Raw genomic sequence first — 25,264 nt, 5'->3', positions numbered from 1 at the left:
TTGAGAGTGTATACTCAGCAAAGATAGAAGTGTCCACCTCTATCATGTTCCACGCACATGGTGAGTGGCAGGAATATGTCAAAGCTCCCAGGAGTGGGATACAGTTCAGGCAAGGCAGAGAGAGCCCCAGCGAAGGCACGCATACTCTCAAAGGGAAGGAGGGAGACGCTTAGCTGCTCAGGACTTGCCCTAATGAAAACTCTCTCCCCAACCTTCCCCACCTTTGACCCATCCTCAAACTACCAAACAGTGTGTTAAAAGCAATATCCAGCCGGGCGCGGTGGCTCAATCCAACACTTTGGGAGGCCGAGAAAGGCGGATCACCTGAGATCGGGAGTTCGAGACCAGCCTGACAAACATGGAGAAACCCGTCTCTACTAAAAATACAAAATTAGCCAGGCGTGGTGGCGCATGCCTGTAATCCCAGCTACTCGGGAGGCTGAGGCAGAAGAATCACTTCAACCTGGGAGGCAGAGGTTGCGGTGAGCCGAGATCGCGCCATTGCACTCCAGCCTGGGCAACAAGAGCGACACTTCGTCTCAAAATAAAAAAGAAAAGAAATAAAACAATATCCAGTTCTCACACCTTAGGTAAGTAGGAGGAAGAAAAGTGGTCTCAGACAAGGACAGGGTGTCAATAGTTTTACGCACTTCCAAACAAATAGAAGGCGTAGACAGGGCTGCCCACCTTAGACCTGGCCCCTGCACCAGCCAGCGACAGGGCTCTCTACATCGCCAGAGTGGGCTAAAGAAAGGTTTTTCAGTGCTCGCTGTTTGTTCTGAGGTGTCTTCACTGCATTTCCCGTTACACTCCCCACCGGCATGAACCCTGGTCCTGACCTCCTATCGCTAAGTGTCGTCCCAAAAGCTCACTGACATTAAAAGGAAGAGAGGAAGAGAGAGAGAAAAGAGCAGAGAAGCGGGTGCACGTGGGAAGCTCTCGGTTAGCAGGTGACAGGGCAAAAGCACCACCAGGACCTGGAAGAACGTCTGACCAGGCTACAAAGCAATGGATTTCTTTTACGCTGAACTGAAAGTACCCTAAGAATGCAAGAGTGTTTTAGAAATAAGGGACCTCTGCAACTTGGCCACAGACTGCAAGGAGCCGGAGTGCAGAGTGGCGGGCTGGGGTCGTGAAGTGGGGGGAAGCGGTAAGAGCAGTCCGGAAAGCAGGCAAGACGAGCTAGACCCCAGGCCGGGAAACCACACCCGCGGGAGACCCCGCACTCGGACTCCCGCTCCTCTGGGCAGAAGGGCAGTAGGGCAGGCTCACATTTTCTGCTGGATGGGAGGGAAAAGACCCAGCCCACTGCCACTGCCCTCTCTCCTCCAAGCTACCGAGGTACCAATCTTCTCCCCCCTCTCCAGTCCCTTTCACACGCCCCAGCCCCCAGTTCTCCCACCCTCCAGCACCTCGGGAGTTCCTAGACCAGCGCCACCGCCAGCTCCTAGCCCTGTGGATTTATGTGAGCGACTTAACATCTCTGAGCCTCAGTTTCCTCATCTGCAAATGGAGATACAATGGCACCTAGGGGATTATTACGAATATCAGGTGAGTTCAATACAAGCAAAGGGCTTAAAAGAGTGCATTATCCCCAAATGAAGGTTCGGGGAGTTAACTTAATATTCATTCCTATGGGATTTCGTCTCCCACCACCCCTTTCTTAGCCAGGATTCGGGTATTCCCTTCCCTCGCTCGGACTCCCCGTCTTCATTCACCGACCCACTCGCGGAGCTAGCAGGCCCAGCTCTGCGTGCACTGACGGGCTGGGCGCGGGCGGGGCGCCGCCGGGACTTGGCACCGGGCTGCGTCCTGAGGCGCCCTGCCCCGCCCCGCACTGCCCCGCACTTTCCTCAGCCCGGGCTCCCGGGCGCCCGCCAACACTGCGAGTGGAACAGCCGGGGCGAGCCCGTACGCCGGAAGGCGGCTTCCGGGAGCGCGTGCGAACGTGGAGGCCCCGCCGGCGATAGGGGGTTGGAACGGCCGGACCAGGCAAAAGCCGGTCCCTCCCTGCTCCTCCACGCTGTGGGGCAGTAAGCGCTCCGGACCCGAGGCTTAGGGAATTAGAGGACACGCAGTATAAGGGTCGCAGGTCGTGGTTGCTCGGAACACGAGGTGAGAGGCGGAACAAGCTTGAAGGGAAGCTCTGGGAGCCCCGTTGCCGAGAGCGGCTCGTTGGTCTAGGGGTATGATTCTCGCTTCGGGTGCGAGAGGTCCCGGGTTCAAATCCCGGACGAGCCCAGGCTTTTACCCCCACCTACACCCGAAATTTAAAAACAGATTTTTTCCCCCTCATTCCCCACATATTCCATTCAGAAACTTAAATGAAAACATACTGGTCCCATGAGCTCAAACGTTGATCCCCTTTGTTTTTTGAAGCGAGGGACCATGTGAGCTCAATTAATACAACATATGGTTACTGTACGCCCAAAGGCAACGCCTTCAAATTGCTTTGTACCATGTAAAACACACACTCTTGAAAAACAGACGCCTAGTGCGGAATCCTGTGCACGCCTTTAACTCCTCCAAACGAGCAGGGGGCGTCATGGATTAGCATGTCCCGGGGTTCGGGAATGAGCATTGCCGAGGAAAGGGGCGCTCAGGAGATATCCCCACCCCCAATGAGGGGCACTGTCGTGGATGAATTTAAACCACGCCATAGGCAGCCAAGAACTGAGCTCCCGATGGCCCTGTACACGCGCTGCACCCAGGAATAGACAGCTAGGAACAATGTTTTCATAGTACAATACTACATTACTAGCAAACTTTTTACATTTTCAAAATGAGGCCTTTTAATGGTATTTCAATGTAGAGTGTGCTCTAAGTTTCCAAAAATCTCAATTTTGTGTTTTACTCTGACCAACCTGTATTTATTACGTTTAGTAATCTATCCCCCAAAAAATTCACCTTTAAGTGATTCTTACTCCAAAATAGGGCTCGTCCGGGATTTGAACCCGGGACCTCTCGCACCCTAAGCGAGAATCATACCCCTAGACCAACGAGCCGACATAAACTCCACCTTAGTGTCATCAGAAAGGAACACATAGCTATTTAGTCCCGCGCCCTCAAGTGGTTGCTCGCATGTTAGGATTCGATCTTTCGGTTGTGTTTGCTTTCTATAGATAGCGCGTTTTCAATTTTCTTTCTTTTCTGTTTTGCTCTTTGAAAATCAGTAACACAGAAGACAGCAAAATTGTCACTATCAGTATAATATCGACCTCTTATTTCGAAAATTGTAATTGTATTTCTATTCATGGCTAATCAATGGCTATTAGTGTGGGACAATGTCACTGTGGCAGATTCCAGACTCTCTCCGTTACTGAGTTCTGGATGTTTCATTCGTTCTCTTTCGCACTTTTCTGTAATGTTAAAATCTCGGTTTCTTGCCGATATTTTTTATTGTAATATTCAAAGCCCTACCTATCTAGCCTTGTGAATTCCCATCTCTGTTTTTACTCGAAGTGTTCTCTTCAGCTGGAAAACCTGTTTGCTTTTGGACAAATCCCAAACTCTAACCTTCCCAGAAAAAGATCCTTTAACATATCAAAAACAATTGTATGTGGTAAATAACTGGGTTTCAGTCTTATCTCCTCCAACTGTAACTTCTTAGAGCGCAAGACACCTACACCAACACGAAATTCTACTGTAGAATTGGCAACCAATTGTGTGATTGCTGTTCGATTGTCCCAATATCTTTAATTAGATATAGTAGGCATGGCTTCTTAACTATATTTTAAATTCTTTTTCCTTTCTTGTTTTTTTTTTTTTGTTTTTTTTTTTGTTTTTTTTTTTGAGACGTTGTCTCGCTTCGCTCTTTCGCCAGGCTGGAGAGAAGTGGTGTGATCTCGGCTCACTGCAACCTCCGCCCCCTCCGCCCTCCAGGTTCAAGCGATTCTCCGCCTCCCGAGTAGCTGGGATTACAGGCATAGGCCACCACGCCCAGCTAATTTTTGTATTTTTAGTAGAGGTGGGTTTCACCATGTTGGCCAGGCTGGTCTCCAACTCCTGACTTCAGTTGATCCACCCTCCTCGGCCTCCCAAAGTGCTAGGAGTACAGGCGTGAGCCACTGCGCCCGGCCTAATTTCTTTTTTTTGTGAGACAGAGTCTAGCTCTGTCACCCAGGCTGGAGTGCAGTGGCGCAATCTCGGCTCACTGCAAGCTCCGCCTCCTGGGTTCATGCCATTCTCCTGCCTCAGCCACCCGAGTAGCTGGGACTACAGGCGCCCGCCACCACGCCCGGCTAATTTTTTTGTATTTTAATAGAGTCGGGGTTTCACCGTGTTAGCTAGGATGGTCTCGATCTCCTGACCTCGTGATCCACCCGCCTCGGCCTCCCAAAGTGCTGGGATTACCACCCTGCCTGGCCCTAAATTCTTAAATACTTAGCATTGAGTCTTATCATAAGGAAGCTAGTGCTCAATGAATGATTCTGAATGATTACAATTTGTCCCAAATTCCTTAACAATACGAATTTTAGGTGTTTTTTGTTTGTTTGTTTGTTTGATACAGGGTCTCACTCTGTCGCCCGGGCTGGAGTGCAGTGGCATGATCATGGCTCACTGCATTTTAGTACTTTTGTTGCTGGAAAAAGGGGTCTTCACCGAGACCTGGAGAGAGGGTTCTTGGATCTCGTGCAGGAAAGAATTCAGGGTGAAAGAAGCAAGTTTATTGGAAACTACTCCGTTACAGAGCAGGACGTTCTCAGAAAGTAGGAGGAGAAACACCCCGTTCTTAAGTTTTTCTTATATAGTGATCTTACCTATGTAAAAGCTAGGCTAAGCTGTGCCTACATACGGGTGAGCAGACAACATGACAAATTTTGTTACTCTATTGATTTAAAGAAGACAATTATTGACATTTTAGTGTGTGAATACGTAAAAGCATAACTGTGATTATCTTAAAGGCATATATTGTTGTAGATATTAGGACATTTGGACTTCTTGCTGTTGTAGGAGTCAGTCCTAGTTATCTTCAGGCTGTTTCCTTAATTATAAACATCCCATGACTATAGGTCGTGGCAGGCAAGGAATGTGCCTTGTTAGTCCTAAAATGGAGCTGAACTTAAAATGGCATTATTCTAGCTTTCCTAGGCTGCTGCTTCCCTAACACGTTGACAAACACATTGACAAACAGTAATTGTGAATTGTCATTCTAGCAAATAACCAACCAGATAGGAAACAAGTAGAGAGAGTGACTATCCTAAATAGACCTATTCATTAATTTTATTTCATATGTCATACATTCATCGGTTTATTCATTCATTCATTCATTGCTCATTCTTTTTTATTTTTTTTCCGAGATGGAAGTCTTGCTCTGTCACCCAGGCTGGAGTGCAGTGGCGCAATCTCAGCTCACTGCAACCTCTGCCTCCCGGGTTCAAGCAATTTTCCCGCCTCAGCCTCCCAAGTAGCTGGATTACAAACGGTGGGCACCAAATGTATTTTTAGTAGAGACGGGGGTTTCGCCATGTTAGCCAGGCTGTTCTCGAACTCCCGACCTTGTGATCCGCCCGCCTTGGCCTCCCAAAGTGCTGGGATTACAGGCGTGAGCCACGGCGCCCAGCCTACTCATTCTTCAACAAACATTTAACAACAAGTACTATGTGACCGACTCCAAACTGTCCACTTTCTTCCTATGGTTTGACAACAGAAAATTATAGAAAATCTAGCGCTGTCTTTACCCTTCTTTGTTTTATTTAAAACTGCCCTAACTTGAGTCTTCAGTTCTTCTTAGGGCTCCAGGAAAGGAGGGAGGATAAGAATACCTTGTACAATGTTAATAAGTTCTAGATTGCCAGGATAGTGTATTCATCAAAATCTAACTGGAAAAAAATATGCCCTGGACACCTAAGAAGTTTATACTGCTTTTCTCCTTAAAATGAGGAAGCTGTAGAATATAACTGGTTAGAGAAAATAATATAACCACTTCAGATATCTGAAAGCCTCAGTCTCAAGAAGTCTCCCTGCTCTCTCTCTTTTCCCTTTTGAATTTACTATAGCTATTATCATTTTAGATTTTTCCCCCCAACTTCTACTTGTATCTAATCATTAAAAAGGAACTTGTCTTTTATTCGGCAGGCCAAATACTTGAGTATCTCATTTGACTGTCATAACAATGATGCAGAAAGACTGACAATAACAAAACTCAGAATCTTGATTGCTTCATTGACAGTGGGAAATATCCCTATTTGGTAGGAGGAATGCCTGCGCTATCTGTCCAGGCACATGCTTCCCTAGAATTAGGTCCTTGTGAAGCAGATGTAGTACACAGATTGTTGCAGGGCCCAGGAAAACAGTGTATCTTGAGGAAAATTTTATCCCAGCTACAGTGAATTTAGAAGTCTGGCAACACAGCCTTCTCCTGTAAGAATTAACACCTCCCTAAGGACCCTTTTACCCTCGTTCCCCCAATTTGGTGTCTCTGTGCCAAGGGGAAGGAGACACTAGAACTCTAATTTTCCAATTTTCAAAATTTTCTAGCAGCAATGCTTCTGGATTAAGACATTCTTTGTGAAACTGATTTGGCTTCAGGCGAATCTTTCTCAAGGTGGCCTGGGATTCCTCTTTGAATCTGTCTGATTGTTATCTGCGAGGAATCAAATTCTCAGGGTTCCTGGGACACCACCCACATTCCAATTTTCGTCTGGCAACAGATCTTGAAGACAAAGACAGACAGGCTAGAAATTGGGACTCTTTTTCTCGTGATTATACTTCTCATCCAATTTATACCCAGTCCTGTAATTCTTTTCGTGAAATGTCTCTCAAATCCTGTCTTCTCATCCCCACTATTAATACCTTATTTCCTGCTCTCTTCATTCTTGCCCTGCTGCAGTGGTTACCTTTTTAAAACACAGATCTGAACTTCTTACACCCCTTTCAGCACTCTCCACTGCCTCCAGAAAAAACACAACTCAAGGCTCTTCAAAATATGACCGCAGCCTCCTTTCCTGGCATTCTCTCTTCCCCTCTTTCCCTCACTCCCCTCAAGTTGCAAACCACAAAGGATTCACCTAATGTTTCTCACACTTGGTAGGTGATTTCATTTCTCTGAATGTGCTTTTCCTGTTTTCTCGGTTCTCTGAGTTTGCTTTTCCTGTTTTCTCTCTGGTGAATTATTCATCTTTTAAAGTTCACCTTAAATGTTTTATCCTTGGTGAATCTTTCTAGATGCTTCTTGGGCCAGTGGATTTTAGGACAGCGAGGTATATGTGGCTGAGGTACATCACAATCAGCAGAGAAGCTTTAAACACTGCTGAGAGTCACTGTCCCTGCTGGCCTTGGGTTTCTTCTTTATTCACTCTTCCTTTTTTTGAGACGGAGTCTCGCCCTGTCGCCCAGGCTGGAGTGCAATGGCGCGTGATCTCGTCTCACTGCAACCTCTGCCTCCCAGGTTCTGTAGCAGGATGAGCCGCAGACAAAACTCCTCAGACACGGAGTTAAAGAAGGAAGGGGTTTATTCGGCCGGAAGTATCGGCAAGCCTCCTGCCTCAAGAGCCTAGCTCCCCGAGTGAGAAATTCCTGTCCCTTTTAAGGGCTCACAACTCTAAGGGGGTCCGCGTGAGAGGGTCATGATCAATTGAGCAAGCAGAGGGCACCGTGAATGGGGGCTGCATGCACCAGTAATCAGAACGAAACAGAACAGGACAGGGATTTTTACAATGCCTTTCCATATAATGTCTGGAATCCACAGATAACATAACCGGTTAGGTCAGGGGTCGATCTTTAACTACCGGGCTTAGGTCAGGCAGGCCCAGGCCTGGTTTTGGGTCTGGTTCTTAGGCGCCGGGTTACCTGCCTTTAATTTCGCTTCTCTTTCCTTTTCTGAGTATAAAACAGTATAAAACAATATGAGAGGCTCTGTCTCTCTTCTCTCAGTTCAAGCGATTCTCCTGCCTCAGCCACCCGAGTAGCTGGGTACAGTCACGCGCCACCATACCCGGCTAATTTTTTTGTATCTTTTAGTAGAGATGGGGTTTCACTACGCTGGCCAGGCTGGTCTCAAACTCCTGACCTCGTGATCTGCCCACCTCGGCCTCCCGAAGTGCTGGGATTACAAGTGTGAGCCACCGCACCCGGCCCTCATTTTTACAAATGTAATTGAGTACTTGTTTGTGTACACTAGTAGACGATATGCTTCTTGAGAGTAAAGCCCAGGTGTTCTACATCCATGGTTCAATTAATGCATTGGTATCTTTTCCAACCTATGGCATTTGAGATACAACTTCAGAAGGATCTGCTGACAGAAATAGGGCAAAGTGGTTCCGGTATTTTTTTTTTTTTAAGTTTTTTTCTCACTAATGTTCTTATGATTTCGCTGTACTACAATGTTAGCTGAAACAGCACAGATATCAGGAATGGCATTGTTAAGACTGACCTTAGACAAAAACCCTGAAGTGAGAGGTTGCATTTTGGGTTCTCACCATACTCTTCCCCCGCTCTTGTCCTAATTGTCTAAAGCTTGCTTCCCTTCCTCATCGTATCGGCCTCCCATCTGAATCTTCCCTTTTCCTCCTTCACACTCATCTTTCTTGTGCCCCTGTCCCCCATTTTTCCCTTTTGTAAGCCATTTTCATAAGGATCCTTCCAAATATTTCCCCTATTTATTGGACAACCCGTAGGTGGCAGACTGTTCTGGGCCAAGGCAACCAAGTTGAGCAGGGCCAGCAATCAGTGTCGGGAACTTCTGCAGGGCACTTCAGAATCAGTGTCGGGAACTTCTGCATTCTATTTTTCACGGACACAGACAGGAACACTGATATGCGAAAGCAAAACAATCAAAAAGCATTTTCATTTGTTTTTCAGGTAGTAGGAAAGAGTTCCAGATTCCCATCCTTCTGAAGCCAGGAGGGAGGTTCCTAAGAGGAGGTTAGGGCAAGATGGAGACTTCTTTTTAAACTAGTAGATTTCGCAAATTGCAGCACATACATTATCTAGTCCACGCAAAGGACAGGCCTTGGGGACACGGCACGGGGAACGTGTTCCACCTGGACGACTGAATCAGAAGTCTCTCCCCCATCAATTGAACGCCTCACTATTTTTCTTTCTGTCTTTTCTTTCTTTTTAAGGTAAATGAATTGCTTCTTTTTCGTTAGGTGAGGCCGGCAGAGAACAAGAAGAGCTGAAACGGAGGCGAGGTTAGTACCCAGCAAAGACCCGTGGCGAGGAGAGACAATGAAGAGGACCACGGGACTGGACCCTGAGAAAGGCAGAGGAGACGCTGGCTGGTGGGGCCCGCAGGCGGACAGCCACGCAGGCAGGCGGAAGGCTCGGCTCGGCCTGGGACCGCTGCAGACCCGGCCTCCGCGCGGGGCCGAGGCGCCTGGGTGGGACCGAGGAGGCGGGGCCTTCCCGGCGGACGGATGATGGACAGCCTGACTCTCCAATCGCGTCCTTAAAAGGGTGCGGGCAGGCCAATGAGCGGACAGCGAAGGCCGGAGTGGGGCTGAGGCTTCGGTGCAGAGCTGGAGAGCCGCGGCTGGGACCGGAGTGGGGAGCGCGGCGTGGAGGTGCCACCCGGCGCGGGTGGCGGAGAGATCAGAAGCCTCTTCCCCAAGCCGAGCCAACCTCAGCGGGGACCCGGGCTCAGGGGCGCGGCGGCGGCGACTGCAGCGGCTGGACGATGGCAGCGCCCGCCGGAGCCGGGGCGGTGATTGCAGCCCCAGACAGCCGGCGCTGGCTGTGGTCTGTGCTGGCGGCGGCGCTTGGGCTCTGTAAGTGATGCCAGGGCCAGGGCTGGGGCCGGGGAGTGGGGCTCCCGGGCCCGGCACACGCCCCTCGCGGCGGTCGCAGGCCAGGCGCGCGCACTGAGAGCCGAGGTGGGGAGGGGGCGCGGCCTGCGCTCTCTGGGGCCGAGGGGACCCAGCCCATGGGGAACGCGGGCCCCAGCGACTGGCCGGGAAGGCGCAGAGCCTCTTTCTTCTCCTTCCTGGATCCTCGAGTGCGGAGGAGGAGGGGAGAGTGCTTTACCTTGCTCCTTCCCGGGGGGCGGTCCAGGGGAGCGGGCCCGGCGGGCGGCTGCGGTGAGCCCTCGCGGCGCACCCTGCCCTCTCCTCGTTGTGACTCTGGATCGTCTGGGCCCTCCCGGATTCTGACTCAGGAACTAGGGTTCTGGCGTTCTTCACCTTTGGGAGGTGGCGGAAGGTTGCAGGTTTTTCATTTGTAGGGCCTTTGTTGGTTTGTTTCCTGTTAAGCCAGGGTTTTGTTGTACTTGTAAGTTCCCTTTCCCATGCTCTCATTCAGTTTTAAGTCTCCGTAATAAAAGAGTCTCATTTCCGTGGTCTGCAAAACGCCAATAAAAAAATATTGTTACTTCTAGGTTAGAATGCAAAGAGCTTGGAATACCAGTGAGATGGCCTGGCTTAAAAGAATTTGGTCAAATCCGTCATAATTCCAGACGTAGCCACCATAATTTGACAAGACATAGAGCATTAAAAAGCATAATTTTCCTAAAGGAAAAAAAAAAGCTCCTTTTTCTTACCAAATATTGTGACTCAAGCTTAAGGTAAACCTCGGGCTCAATTTATGGGAATTGGATGAGTTTTATGGACATCTGAAGTGGTATCTGCCACAGGACTTTTCTGTGTTGTTGTTCAAAGCAAAGTACTTGTTGCTGTCTCCGAATTTAGTTAAATAATAGTTATAAAGAGGGCCAGCTGCTAAGAAACCACGTAGATTTTTTTCATTCCCTTTGTTTTCAAAATGTCAGTTATGATTTAGCATCACAGTATCTGAATACCAGAGTTTACTCAGTAATTTCTTTCTTCATGGAAAAGTTCTTAATATAATCCTTGGATCAGGGAAACTAGGTGAAGTTCTGTTGGATCACCAACTGTTCCACTTAAACAGTGATTCCAGGGGCTGTAAAGCGTAAATGTAAAAGTCTCCCTACCGTCCAGGGGTTGACAGATGATGACACACTTTGTGTGAGGCACAATCCATTCTGTATTTTGTCTTAGAAAAAAAGGTTAAAAGTGTGTTTGTTGGTGGTGGTATTTGTGTTTAATCAAACAAGTAGAAAATAGCCTAAAATTAAGGTTTATCAGAAATATGCTTCAGACAGAATTGTTATGCATGAGAGGTCAGACATTGCTATGGAGGACAAAGCAGTTAGGGTGATCTTAATTAAAATCAGGGTATTAACCGTAGAAGGAGTGCAAAACTACATAGTAGTGAAAAGATCACTAGAGTAATAGCCCCATACAACTTGGACGTAATTCTTCAGTAATGAAGATGAATGTTGATATGTAAAAATCAGCAGCTGATGTTATTGGTTCAACTTAGAAAATTATTGAATCTAAAATTCTTGCCAAATCACCTTTTTTCTGGTCATGGATACTGCACATAAGAGTTTATCTTTTACAGGATAGCTTCTAAAGTTTTATCAAGACAGTTACTCAGCAAACATTTACTGAGCACCTTTTAAGTGCTTAACACTTAAAAGGTGGGAGGTTAGGTCTCACTGTGTTGCCCAGGCTGCTCTGGAACTGAAACTCCTGGGCTCCAGTGATTCCTCTGCCTTTTCCTCCCAAGCTGCTGGGGCTACAGGTGTGTGCCACTGTGTAGGGTCAGAAGCACATTGGTAAAGATGTACTGTGGGAGCTTGAAGGAGGGTCATTATCTCAGACTGTAGTTCAGGCTACTGGAGGAAGGGAGTTTAAACTGGGTAGGCATGGGGGAGGGGCAGAAGTACATACAGAGTTATGAATGAACCTGTTGGTAGTTCAGTATAGTGGGAGGTTGGACTGTATATAAGGGGGATGGTGGGAGTTGAGGCAGGAGAGCCTGCCAAGGGCACCAACTTACAAAGGGCCTTGTCTGCCACACTTAATCCAATGAGGATTTCTCTGTCTATTGAGATGTGAAGGGTGGGTTAGAGTGGGGTGAGGCTGAAGCCAGAGAAGCCAGAGGACTGTTGTAATAATCCCGGGGAGGATGATGAAGATCTGAATTCAAGCATTGGGCTATGAAGAGAGGACACATGTTGATGCGCCACTTAGAAAGTACGTTTGATAGAGCTTGGAAACATTGATGCAGGCTTGAAAGAGGAGGTGGATAAAATGATCATAGGTTTTGGGCTTGGGAAGCTGGGCATATTTTTGGCCTTTTCACAGATGGGGAAATAGGAGTCTTGGGGGAAGAAGATGATGGAGATACTTTTGAATATGTTGAGTTTGAGATGCGGGTAAGACATCCAAATGGAGATGGGCAGAAAACAATTGGATAGACAGTTCTGGAGGTGAGGAGAAAGTTCTGGTTGGAAATGGAGATTTAGAGAGTTATGTGGCTAATAGTTAAAGCTTGGATTGTTTGGATGAGGTCATCCAGGGAAAATGCACTGAAGAACATAGCAGAGAGCCAAAGACGGAGTTTTGGGGTATATGAAACCTGAGAAAGAGTCTCTGTGAGTTAAGAGAAAAACCAGGTGAGTTTGGTATTTCAGCATTGTCAGATGAAGAGAGATTAAATGTGATAAGAATTCACTGAATTTGGTAATTGAAATGAGCACACAGTATATGAGGACTAAATCTCGGTAATTTGTACCATCCATGTCAGTAAATGGAACCTCCATACATCTAATTGTGCAGGCCAGAAACCTAGGGTCCATGCCTGATTCTTCCCTGTCCTTCACATCCAATCAGTTCTCCCATCTTTAAAATGCATCTGGAATTGATGTTTTTTCTATCTCCACTCCTAGCCTTTTAGTCAAAGTCACCATCATTTCTTGCCTATATTACTGTGATAGCCTCCCAGCTGCTCTTCCTCTTTTTCCCCCTCTGGAGTCTTGCTCTGTCTCGCCCAGGCTGGAATGCAGTGGAACAATCTCGGCTTACTGCAACCTCCATCTCCCAGATTCAAGTGATTCTTCTTGTGCCTCAGTATCCCAAGTAGCTGGGACTACAGGCATGCACCACCATGCCTAATTTTTGATTTTTCTATTTATTTTTAAATTTATTTTATTTATTTATTTTTGGGGGGATGGAGTCTCGCACTGTTGCCCAGGCTGGAGTGCAGTAGCACGATCTCGGCTCACCACAACCTCCACCTCCCTGGTTCAAACGATTCTCCTGCCTCAGCCTCCCGAGTAGCTGGGACTACAGGCGCATGCCACCATGCCCAGCTAATTTTTGTATTTTTTAGTAGAAACTGGGTTTCACTATGTTGGCCAGGCTGGTCTCGAACTCCTGACCTCGTGATCCACCTGCCTTGGCCTCCCAAAGTGCTGGGATTACAGGCGTGAGCCACCACATCTGGCTGATTTTTTTATTTTTAGTAGAGACGGGTTTCACCATGTTTGCCAGGTCTGGAACTCCTGACCTCAAGTGACTGGCCTGCCTCAGCCTCCCAAAGTGCTGGGATTACAGGCATGAGCCACCACGCCCAGTACTCATCTTGGTTCTTTTTAATCCATTCTTCACAAAACTGCAAGAATGATTTTGTTAAAATGCAAATCAGATCATGTTGCCTTCTTTTTTAAAATCCTTAATGGCTTCCCATTGCACTTGGAATGAAATCTAAACTTCCCATGGCCTGAAAAGCTCTTTGTGATCTGGTTTCTGCCTACCTCTATGACCTCAACTTGTACCACCCACCACCCCTTTCTCACTATATTCAAGCCACACTGCCATCTTTCTGCTCTGTGACACTCATTCCCACCTCCCGGCCTTTGAACTAGCTGTTCTGATGTTGCCCAGGGCTGGCTCCTTTCCATCACAGAGGCTCTAAGTTTCACTTCTTTAGAGAAGCCTCTCTGACCACCTTATTCTAGGGTACTTACCTGTTACTATTTGCTGGTTTGCCGTTTACTTCCTTATTGTAATTTCTATATGGTTTTTCTTCTCTTTTTTTTCCTCCATCAGAATCTAGGACAGACAAATCATCTGTCTTGTTTATAGAAGTGTTCCTAGTGCTTATCATAGTGGATATGGTAGATGCTAAAAATATTTGTTAAATGGCAGTGAGGCATAGGCATGTCTTGACAACAGTTTGTTAGGAGTTTGCAATATGTAGTTATGATTTAGCATGGTATAGTAGGTCCTCAATATGTGTTTATGCAAGAAGAATATTTTTCCAAAGTGTGATTTCATGCATTGCTTATTTCTCATTATCAGTTCCCTTGGCCTTTTACTTATTTACTAGTCAGGATAGTAAAATAGAAACTTAGTCTTATAAAATATATATATTTTTTACTCCAACTCCAGGATATCCACTAGGCTTAGATGCTGCCAAAAGAAAAAGATAAATGTTAAGTGAAAGACAGCTATGTGCAAAAGAACATAAAATGCAAGTTTGTGTTTTCATTAAGTCTAATTTATTTACTTATTCAACGTAAATGAACACCTGCTGGGCACAAGGCACTGTTTATGTATGGGATGCAGCAGGGAGCCTAGATGCTAGTGAGAAGTGACAGACAGGAAACATCTACTCAAATAAATAATACCAAAGGACAGATTAAATTCCCAACAGTCACAACTTTTAAGAAAATATGATTGATCTAATATGAAAATTTGCAGCAAATTTTTGAAAAATGGAACATCTTATTTGTATTACAAAATGTTTTTAAAACTTATAAGGGATATGTTATAGGATTTCTTTAAAGATTGGTCTTTCCCACTGAGTTTTAAAAACATGATTTAATTGGGAAAAACATAGCTTTTCAGAAGTATTGCTGTTTCCCCTCTATCCAGTAGATGCTGGTCTACCTACTAAATATTTCTCACCATCCACTTTGCATCCACACTGAAGCTAACATAGTACAGCCACAGTCACGTCTCTACTGGATGATTAGAGCCTTCTAACTGGAGCCTGACTGTTTTTGGGTTATATCTTTTATCTGAGAATTTGAATTATTTGTGTAAGACATGCATCTCACGTGTACCTCAACCTTGGAAAGATTTTTAATCTTGCTCTCTAAGACCACAGATGTCATTTTAAAAGGGAGAGTAAAATGGTAAGCTTTGGCATATAATTTATTATAGATTAGTTTTTAGCCCCATCGAAGACAGTATAATTATTAGAAGAACTAGAAGCATCTCCTGAGGTCTCAAGTGTCATATGGCTCTGAGACTTGACCCCTAAGGCTGGTGACATTAAGCCTTCATGTATCTTGAATGATATTCCTTTTTTCCTTTTCCACTCTTACTTTGCTAAGTCGTTTGACATTAGCAGTGCCCTAGAGTCCAGACAAAAGTCTTTGGAATTTTTGCTGCCGTAAGAAAGCAGAGGTCAGTTGGCTCCGTTCACCATAGTGCATAAATTGAGAAATTGTGGTTGTCTCCTGGGATCTTTATATCTTTGCCTTTAAACCCCTTTGTTTATTCATTATCTTTTTTCTTTCTTTTCCTTTTTTTTTTTTTAGCTTCAATGAGAACCTAGTGACCCTCTGGCCAGACAGTGTCTAATAGTTATTCTCTAGTCAAGTCCAGGTTATCATTGCTATATACCTTCTTCCAAAGGGTGTTGCTGAGAATTAGGAAGCATAGATAGAGGACTCAGGTTCCTAAGAGAAATGTGGTAAAATGCAAATATTTGAAATCTCCTAGATGTCTGAAAAGAGAAGAGAAAGAGAGTGAGTGAGCAGTTAGGGAGATGTTTTAACTTCTCCCTCTCCCTTTTCTGTTTCTTAGCCCTTAGAAGTTAGGGCATAGAACTAGGTTCATGTTATATCTTCTGCTCTGCTCTCATTTATTGAGTGCTTACTATGTGCCACGCCTTTGCTAAATGATTTACTTATATACTCCTCACAGCTCTGTGCAGTAATTATTTTTATTAATTTTATAGATAAGAGTAAGTTTCAGAGAGATTGTGTAACTTAAGGGTCTTAAGATCACACAGCTAATATATGGTAGAGTTGAGACTCAAATTCCAAAGCACATGTTTGCAACCACCCTGCTGTATTATAGAATTTTTTCTTCAAAGTCTCTAAACATTTTGGGAAAGATTCTGGAATGTCTTAAGTGTTTACAGAGTGGCTTTTTAGCTGTCCTGGGGCATCCAGATTTCTTCTTCTTTGGGGTGATGTTTGTGCCAAGATCCCTCATGCCTTGATGCTGCTGACTCTGTTAAAGAGAAATAAAGCTGCCGTGTTGAAGCCATCCTCACCAATCATGCAGAATCTGTTTGTGCCACCCAATACTCTAAATGCTCCTCAGGGATTTTTAATGATGTTCTTTTTTTTTTTCTTTTTCTTTCTTTCTTTTCTTTTTTGAGGCAGAGTCTCTTGATATGGCCCAGGCTGGAGTGCAGTGGCACGATCTCCACTCAGCGCAGTCTCCACCTCCCCGGTTCAAGCGATTCTCCCACCTCAGCCTTCCTAATAGCTGGGATTACAGGTGCCTGCCACCACACCTGGCTAATTTTTGTATTTTTAGTAGAGACAGGGTTTCACCATGTTGGCCAGGCTGGTCTTGAACTCCTGACTTCAGGTGATCCACCTGCCACAGCCTCCCAAAGAGTTGGGATTACAGGTATGAGCCACCATGTCAGCTGATGTTCTTGTAGGTTCTTCTCACTCATACCTCTCCCACTATCAAGAGCACAAGCATGAATCCATTATACTGAGTGATACCATACTGGGCTCAGAATGGTTCCTTGCCCCTCATTACACATTACGTGTGGAAGAAGCCACTAAGCCTTGACTTTCTTCCTTTGAGATGAGTTCTTCTCTGGAGGCTGTGCAGGTCCTTTTGCCGTTAGACTCCTGGCATGCTTGCCTTACAGAATGTCCAAACAGGCCCAGGCATCCAAACCAGAGTCTCCTCGCTTGTACCTCTTCTTGGCTCCTCTGCCCCATTGACAGAGGTTCTGTAGCCATGTTGTCTGCCACAAGTCAGAGGTCTAGCACTTGTCTGTTAACTCTTGGGAACTTTGAGTCTTAATCATTTTCAGCTATTAGGAATTTAATTCTTTTTTTTTCTTCAGTGACTGCAAATTTAGAAAAACTGCAGTGAGGCTTGCTGAACCTTGCACACTAATGACATTGGTGAATGGATTAATAATGAACAGAGGTGATGCTAATTTGTAATCAGGTTGAATAATATGGATTTAAGAACAGAAAATGGGCCGGGTGCCGTGGCTCACGCCTGTAATCCCAGCACTTTGGGAGGCTGAGGTGGACGGATCATTTGAGGTCAGGAGTTTGAAGCCAGCCCGGCCAACATGATGAAACCCAATCTCTACTAATAATGGAAAAAATTAGTTGGATATGGTGGCACACACCTGTTATCCCAGCTATTCGGGAGGCTGAGGCACGAGAATCGCTCGAACCTGGGGGACAGAGGTTGCAGTAAGCCGAGATTGTGCTACTGCCCTTTTGCCTGGGCGACAGAGTAAAACTGTGTCTTTTTTTTTTTTTTTTTTTTTTTTTTTTTTTGAGACGGAGTCTCGCTCTGTTGCCCAGGCTGGAGTGCAGTGGCGCGATCTCGGCTCACTGCAAGCTTCGCCTCCCAGGTTCATGCCATTCTCCTGCCTCAGCCTCCGAAGTAGCTGGGACTACAGGCAGCCGCCACCACACCCGGCTAATTTTTTGTATTTTTTCAGTAGAGACGGTGTTTCACCATGTTAGCCAGGATGGTCTCGATCTCCTGACCTCGTGATTCGCCCGCCTCGGCCTCCCAAAGTGCTGGGATTACAGGCGTGAGCCACCGCGCCCAGCCTAAAACTGTGTCTCAAAAAAAAAAAAAACGGGATCAGAAAATGCTAAGGAGGCAGGAGGATCACTTGAGGCCAGGAGTTCAAGACTGGCTGGGGCAAAATAGCAAGACCCCATCTCTACAAAGTAAAAATAAACCAAAAAACAAGTTATAGGTCCACAGTTTTTTATCTGTAACTACAAAGCCACAAATACTTTGAAAATTAAGTTTTTTCCTAAGTTTGATACAAATTCTTTGGCTGCAAAATTCAACCTGAAGTAGTAAGATACTGTTTACAACTGTGATCCTATTTGGTATGACTAATTGTATTTTTCACTGCAGAGATATTAATGTGTTTGATTGTGGGATGCTGCCCTGTACTCTCTAGGGACTACTACATAATATATAGTATAGGTATTGTATTAATTTTTTAAAATCTGAAAAATTCTATATTCTGAAATACACCTGGCCTTAAGACTTTTCGATTAGCTTGTTGGCTTGTACAATATCTTATCTCAGAAATTTCCTTCTACTCTTGTAAGTACTAAGAACTACAAAATATTGCCTGGGCAACATGGCGAAACCGCATCTTTGGGAAGATTGCTTAGGAGTGGAGGCTGAAGTAAGCCATGTTTATGCCACTGCACTCCAGCCTGGGCAACAGAGGGAGACCCTGTCCCAAAAACAAAAACAAACAAAAAAACTACAAAATACAGTTTAGTTATTTATTTTTTCATTTTTAGAAATGTGGTCTCACTATGATGATCAGGCTGGAGTGCAGTGGCTGGCAATTCACAAGTATGGTCAAAGTTCCCTGTAGCCTCAAACTTTTGGGCTTAAGTGATCCTCCTGTCTCAGTCTCCAAGTACCTGGGACTATAGGTGTGTGCCACCAAACCCAGCTCATTTTAGTTCTTTTTTTGAGATGAGTCTAGCTCTGTTGCCTGGGTTAGAGTGCAGTGGTGCGACCTCGGCTCATCACAACCTCGGCTTCCTGGGTTCAAGCAATTCTCTTGCCACAGCCTCCTGAGTAGCTGGGATTATGCACTGCCATACCTGGCTAATTTTTGTAGAGATGGGGTTTCGCCATGTTGACCAGGCTGGTCTCGAACTCCTGACCTCAGGTGACCCGCCTGCCTTGGCCTCCCAAAGTCATTTTAGTTCTTTAAATGTTTTGGTCCATAAAGCTAGTGTGCTTTCCACTTAAGAGCTTTCATTGAAACTCCTTTAGAAATTTATGCTACTTTGGACTCAGCCTGTCTTTTATTCAAGGAATTCTAAATCTGTGAACTGGCACAAGTTTGGGAATTGATTGAAGGGTCCTGACTTTCTGTTTTTATGATTCACATTAGGCTTTTGTTCACTTGACCTAGAACTTTTCTGTTTATATAGATCAAGTAAGAATTTAGTAGGTTTCCTATCTATTTCACTTGTAGGAATACCGTGACCAGCCGATCAATGCCATAGATCTGTGAGAGTCAGACTTCCAGCTGTGCCTTGACTGTGCTGTCCATCATGGTAATCATGCCTACCTTGCTTTTAAAGGTTCAGTGCTGCCATTTGGCCCCTGTCATCCCATGATCCAATTATTTCCACTGCATTTACATGTCCCAATTTAGTGACAGCAGTTCCCACTGTAAGTTCTAGGCTATAGATAAGAGTGTCACAAAGTTCTTTTAAAATGCTGGGACTCCCCTCACAGATCTACTTTTCACAGTCATGTGGTGAAAGGTGTGTCCTCTGGCTGGGCATGGTGGCTTATGCCTGTAATCCCAGCACTTTGGGAAGCTGAGATGGGTGGATTGCTTGAGGTCAGGAGTTCGAGACCAGGCTGGTCAACATGGCAAAACCCCATCTCTACTAAAAATACAAAAATTAGCTGGGCGTGATGATGCGTGCCTGTAATCCCAGCTACTCAGGAGGCTGAGGCACAAGAATCGCTTGAATCCAGGAGGTGAGGTTGCAGTGAGCTGAGATTGTGCCACTGCACTCCACCCTGGGTGACAGAGTGAGACTCTGTCAAAAAAAAAAAAAAAAATTAGCCAGGCTTAGTGGCGTGAGCCTGTAGTCCTAGGTACCTGAAAGGCTGAGGCAGGAAGATTGTTTGAGCCCAAGAGTTCAAGGCTGCAGTGAGCTATGATTGAGCCACTGCACTCTAGCCTGCAACAGAGCAAGACCCTGTTTAAAAAAAAAAAAAAAAGATATGTCCTCTGGACACTCACAGGTGAGTAAGTAGATCTTAAAAGATAAATGCACTGTAGGCTGGATGCGGTGGCTCACACCTGTAATCCCAGCACTTTGGGAGGCCAAGGCAGACGGATCACGAGGTCAGGAGATCGAGACCATCCTGGCTTACATGGTGAAACCCCGTCTCTATTAAAAATACAAAAAATTAGCCAGGCATGGTGGCGGGCGCCTGTAGTCCCAGCTACTTGGGAGGCTGAGGCAGGAGAATGGCGTGAACCCAGGAGGCAGAGCTTGCAATGAGCCAAGATTGCGCCACTGCACTCCAGCCTGGGTGACAGAGTGAGACTCCATCTCAAAAAAAAAAAAAAGATAAACCCACTGTAACACTCCAGTCTCCCTAGGCCTTTGAATGCCTTCCTCCATAGTAAGCTGAGGCAGGCCTGGCATTTCAAGTTCATTTACTGAGGGCCACATTTTGGTCCGTGTTTCAGCCAGCAAACCAAGCTGTTAGAGCCCTTTCTAACACCCTGAGTTGCGTAACATTAAATGCAGAATCTCTGATTAGTGGGCCCATATCAGTAAATTTGGCCTAACCCAACTTGACGTTCCCTCCACCATGATCCCATACCCTTAATATCCATTCCCACACATATTCCCCAGATTTCTGTTTATATAAATTAGAAAAATCAAATAGTTTTTTTAGAGTATGTGCACCTTCATGGTTCACATTTTGTACCTCACCTTTAGGAGCCTCCTGAGACTTAAGTCTAGTTATAGATCTAGAAGCAAAGAGAGGCATTGGGGGTAGGTCCTGAGGAGAATCAGCAGTGTCTTGTAATGCAGCTGCCTCAGGGGAGGCCATTAAAGTTTCCTCAGGCACAGCAGGTTTAATTGCCTCAGATGTGGGTGGATGGCTGCTTCCACTGGCAAAAAAGACTCATAAGAATTTAGAGATTCAATGTTTCCAGCTCTGTAAGGGAGTTCCCACATTTCTCCATTCCAATATTCAGGATCCCTTTCCTTCCCAATCAATGCCCTCACTTTAGTAGCAGACACCCTGCAGAGGTTGGGAATTCAGTTTGTGCTGTAGTTGAGTCATTTGCAGAATAAGATTCTGGATTTGATTTTCAGCAATTTCAGCTCTGCGGCTAACAGAGATAAGGGTATCTTTCAGACATAAAGTTTTCTGTTCAGATCTGTAGTGCTCAAGCTGGGAATTTGAATCCCTGAGCTCATCCATTTCTTTTCTCACTTTGTCCATTGTCATTAGGAGTAACCAACAAATCTCATTATACTCATTAGTTTGACAAAAATGTTTAAAGGTATAGTATATGTGGTCACCCAGAACCTTATTCTTAATACGTGTTTGATTAAAAGTACCCAATGGTGACATTTTGCATATCTCCATTGCCACATCATACCCATATTTTTACTACTGGAAATAGTCATTAGTGTCCTTCAATCCAGTTAGAGAGCCAAGTCCTGAAACCCTAGGATCAATGCAGAGAACTCATCCTTAAGATTCTGCTCCTTTAGAGCCACTCTTAAAACCAAAATTAGGGTTCTCCAGAGAAACAGAACCAGCAAGATGTGCATGTGTGTGTGTGTGCACTCTCTTTTTCTTTATATAAATATAGATAGATAAGCTATCTATATCTTGCTGGCATAGATAGATAGATAGGAATTCACTCATATGATTGTGGAGGCTTGGTAAGTCCAAAATCTGCAGGGTAGGCTGGCAGGCTGGAGACCTAGGGAAAAGTTGCAATTCAAGTCCAAAGGCGGTCTGCTGGCAGAATTCCTTCTTTTTCAGGGATGGTCAGTCTTTGTTATTGTTAAGACCTTTAACTGATTGGATAAGGCACACCTACATTATAATGGAGGGTAATCTGCTTTACTCAGAGTCCCCCAATTGTAATATTAATCTTATCAGAAAACAGCTTCACAGAAATAACTAATGAATTTTAAAAGATAAGCCATAGTGGAGATCTCAAATTGTGATTTCCCATGATTGTAAACAATTCTATTCTTTGTTGTCTCTATTTTAGCACTTTCTCTTTACATCTCAACTTGGTGCTATCTGACTTCCTCCTCCTCTCACTATTTGACACTTTGATAAAGGCCATCTGATATTACCAAATCAACTAACCTGTTTCAGCCTTTTCTTTCCAGACCTTTTTGCTTTCCTTAACATGGTTGACCACTTTGATCTCATTTCCTTTGCCTTTGTGACATTACTCCTGGTTCTCATCTCTCTTCCCTGTCTTCTTCAAGTGTTCATCCTCTGCCTGTGGCCCCAGTGTTGATTTTCCTTAGGCAGGTTCTGCTCTCAGCCCTTTGCTAGTCTCACTGCATGCTTATCTTTGGTAATTTCGTCCATTTTTGTCTGTTTGTTGACAGTGAATATGTGGCAGCTATAGGCATTCAATACATATTTGTTGAATAAATGGTGACTCCCAAATATATCCCCAGTGCTCTGAACTGCAGAATCTTACCAACTGACCATTACATACAACTGGACATACCCATTTGAATGTCCAGAGGCACCTCAAACTCTGTATGCTCAGAACTCAACTCTATATATCTCTCCTCTTCAAACTGTGCTTCCTCCGGCATGCCACTCGCTATTGTTATTGCTTGCTGCTGTCCTATTTGTCTTTCCCTCAAGTCAGCCAAGCCAAAAATTTGGTCTTCATCCTAGAATCCTTCCCTTTCCTCACCTCACCTCCCTGGATTTAATCAGATCTCTGCCAGTGTTTACCTTTTATTTCTGAACCCACTCCCTCCTTTCCATTGTCCCAGGACAAATGCCAATCATTTTAAGTTCATGTTACTGCAAGAGGCTTGAGACTCCTAGATCGTCTCTCTAATGGTAGTCATCTTCCCTTCAGGTCTGCCCTCCCAACTGTTGCCAGAGGGATCTCTCTCTTGGGCAAATTTAATTGTACCACTCTTCTGCTAAGATCCTCCATCTCTCCCCATTATCTCTGGGATGTACTTAGGTCTGCCATCCCCTTCCTTGTACTTTATTGATTTTTTGCAACATTTCTGCATAATACTGCTGTTTTATATCTCCTTGAATTTGTATATGATATTTTCACTCTTCTGATTACCCTTGTCCCTTATTTACCTGGCTAACTCCTATTTAGCTTTCTCATCTCAGATGTAATCTCAAGGCCAAGCACTCTGCCTCTAAGCTTCCTCTATCTGTTTATCTAAAATTATGTTTTTATATGATTGTCTCCCCAAATACAGGAACTATGTGTCTTATATACTTTGGGTCTCCGATGCTTAACATAATGCCTGGAACATAGTAAATGTTTAGTATATATTAGATGAACTGTTGAACTGTACTCAAGTGGAAATTACAAACATCAGAGCAGAGAGAGTGAAAATAAGGAAGCAGAACCTCCCAGAACTTAAGATCTTAAGAGCAGGGTAGTAATCAGTCCTCAACTTTGTACTCTAGACACTGGATTTGATAGTGATGTGGCTCAGGGCCAGGATGAGGCTGGGGAGGGAACTGGGCCAAGATCAGGAAGGGGTTGAGGGGTGGTGTTCAATAAGATCGTAATGTCAGTTTAACTTACAGTGAACTTTATAAACGCTGGGGGGCTAGTATATTTTAGCAGATTGGGTTGTTAGTACATTTTCTCCCTGTGCTGAGATAGATTGTTCTCACAAGATTGCCCAGGGAATATGGGATAAGCCCAGTAGATGTTTATTGAATGACCTCAATGGCTCTGGCCATCAAGCTATCATAGCCTAAAACACCCCTTTCTTCACAGTAGGAATATAACTGACAGGTGCATTGGATTAGTTACATTACCTCTTCACTGGGCAGTGATGCAGTGTGCTGACAATGACACTTTAGATATGAGGATATGGCCTAGAAACATTGATTGGACTTTTTCTGGATCTTAAAGAGATTTCCTGGATGGAGAGCCTGTCATTTAGAGTAGATTATCTCTACAGAGAACCAATATCATCCATTGAGTACTGAGATTTCTTGTGTTTTTTTGTTTTTTTGTTTTTTTTGAGACAGAGTCTTGCTCTCGCTCAGGCTGGAGTGCAGTGGCGCAATCTCGGCTCGCTGCAAGCTCCGCCTCCTGGGTTCACGCCATTCTCCTGCCTCAGCCTCCTGAGTCGCTAGGACTACAGGCGCCTGCCACTGTGCCCGGCTAATTTTTTGTATTTTTTTAGAGACGAGGTTCCACCGTGTTAGCTAGGATGGTCTCAATCTCCTGACCTCGTGATCCGCCCGCCTCGGCCTCCCAAAGTGCTAGGATTATAGGAGTGAGCCACCGCGCCTGGCCAAGATTTCTTGTTGTAAAGTTCATTACCTTTTTTTGATTTAACTAAATAATCGGGTCTCTACCAGATTTCAAGATATTTAGTACGCTAATGTTAAACTGAAAGAACCTTGGACTCGAGTCAGTGCACAAAAATGAACATGAAGACCACAAATACTCATGTCTGCTAACAACATAGTGATACAAATAAGATGTCCATGTAACTACTAACCCCATTATTTACTGATCTCCATTGCTGTACTTTGTATTTTTCCTACTATTTATAGCTGGAAATATATTGATATGGTTTGGCTCTGTGTCCCCGCCCAAATATCATTTTGAATTGTAATCCCCAGTGTTGGAGGTGGGGCCTGGTGGGAGGTGATTGGATCTTGGGGGTGGGGATTTCTCATGAATGATTTAGCACCATACTCTTGGTGCTGTTCTCTTGACAGTGAGTGAGTGAGTTATTGCGAGATCTGGTTGTTTAAAAGTATGTAGCACATCCCTCCTCTCTCTCTTGCTCCTGCTCCTGCCATGTAAGACATGCCTGCTCCCCATTCACCTTCTGCCATGATTGTAAGTTTCCTGAGGCCTCCCCAGAAGCCGAGCAATGCCAGCATCATGCTTCCTGTGTAGCCTGCAGAACCACGAGCCAATTAAACCTCTTTTCTTAATAAATTACCCAGTCTCAGGTATTTCTTTATAGCAATGTGAGAATGGACCAATACATATATTTTGGTTTTTCGGAGTTTTTTTGAGATAGGGTCTCACTGTCACCCAGGCTGGAGTACAGTGGCTCAATCTTGGCTCACTGCAACCTCCACCTCCAGGTTCAAGCGATTCTCCCACCTCAGTCTCCCGAGTAGCTGGGACCACAGGTGCACACCACCATGCCCAGCTAAGCTTTGTATTTTTTGGTAGAGACAGGGTTTCACCATGTTAGTCAACCTGGTCTTGAGCTCCTGACCTCAGGTAATCTGCCTGCCTCAGCCTACCAAAGTGCTGGGATTATAGGCATGAACCACTGCACCCAGCCAAAGGGACTAATACATACACATACATATATACATATATACATATATATATATATATATTTATGTTTATTCTTTCTTGGCGTTCCTGCTGCAGTATGAATCTCTGCCAAGGCCCAGAAAAG

General features: G+C 45.0%; 1 protein-coding gene and 2 non-coding genes across 5 annotated transcripts in view; 2 read left to right on the top strand and 1 right to left on the bottom strand.

Moving 5' to 3' along the window:
* Window positions 1–1,940: 1,940 nt before the first annotated feature.
* Window positions 1,941–25,264, top strand: part of MPZL1 (myelin protein zero like 1) — a 74,824-nt gene continuing 51,500 nt past the window's right edge. The window contains exons 1-2 of one of the 3 annotated variants that reach the window (XM_524952.8): window positions 1,941–2,115; window positions 9,093–9,710. In XM_524952.8, the coding sequence (XP_524952.3) occupies window positions 9,620–9,710 (91 nt within the window). In that variant the 5' untranslated portion in view covers window positions 1,941–2,115; window positions 9,093–9,619. Of the gene's footprint in view, window positions 2,116–9,092; window positions 9,711–25,264 lie in introns of those variants that run through there. The other 2 variants (XM_003308590.6, XM_063811666.1) reach the window with 2 other exon arrangements.
* On the top strand, window positions 2,170–2,241 carry TRNAP-CGG (transfer RNA proline (anticodon CGG)). Its single transcript has one exon. It is a non-coding gene; the product is annotated as a tRNA-Pro (tRNA).
* On the bottom strand, window positions 2,934–3,005 carry TRNAP-AGG (transfer RNA proline (anticodon AGG)). Its single transcript has one exon. It is a non-coding gene; the product is annotated as a tRNA-Pro (tRNA).

The sequence above is a fragment of the Pan troglodytes genome, chromosome 1, assembly GCF_028858775.2.
Source record: "Pan troglodytes isolate AG18354 chromosome 1, NHGRI_mPanTro3-v2.0_pri, whole genome shotgun sequence".
In the NCBI taxonomy this organism is placed as follows: domain Eukaryota; kingdom Metazoa; phylum Chordata; class Mammalia; order Primates; family Hominidae; genus Pan; species Pan troglodytes.
The sequence above is the reverse complement of the archived record's forward strand: the minus strand, read 5'-3'. Positions and strand labels throughout refer to the sequence as shown.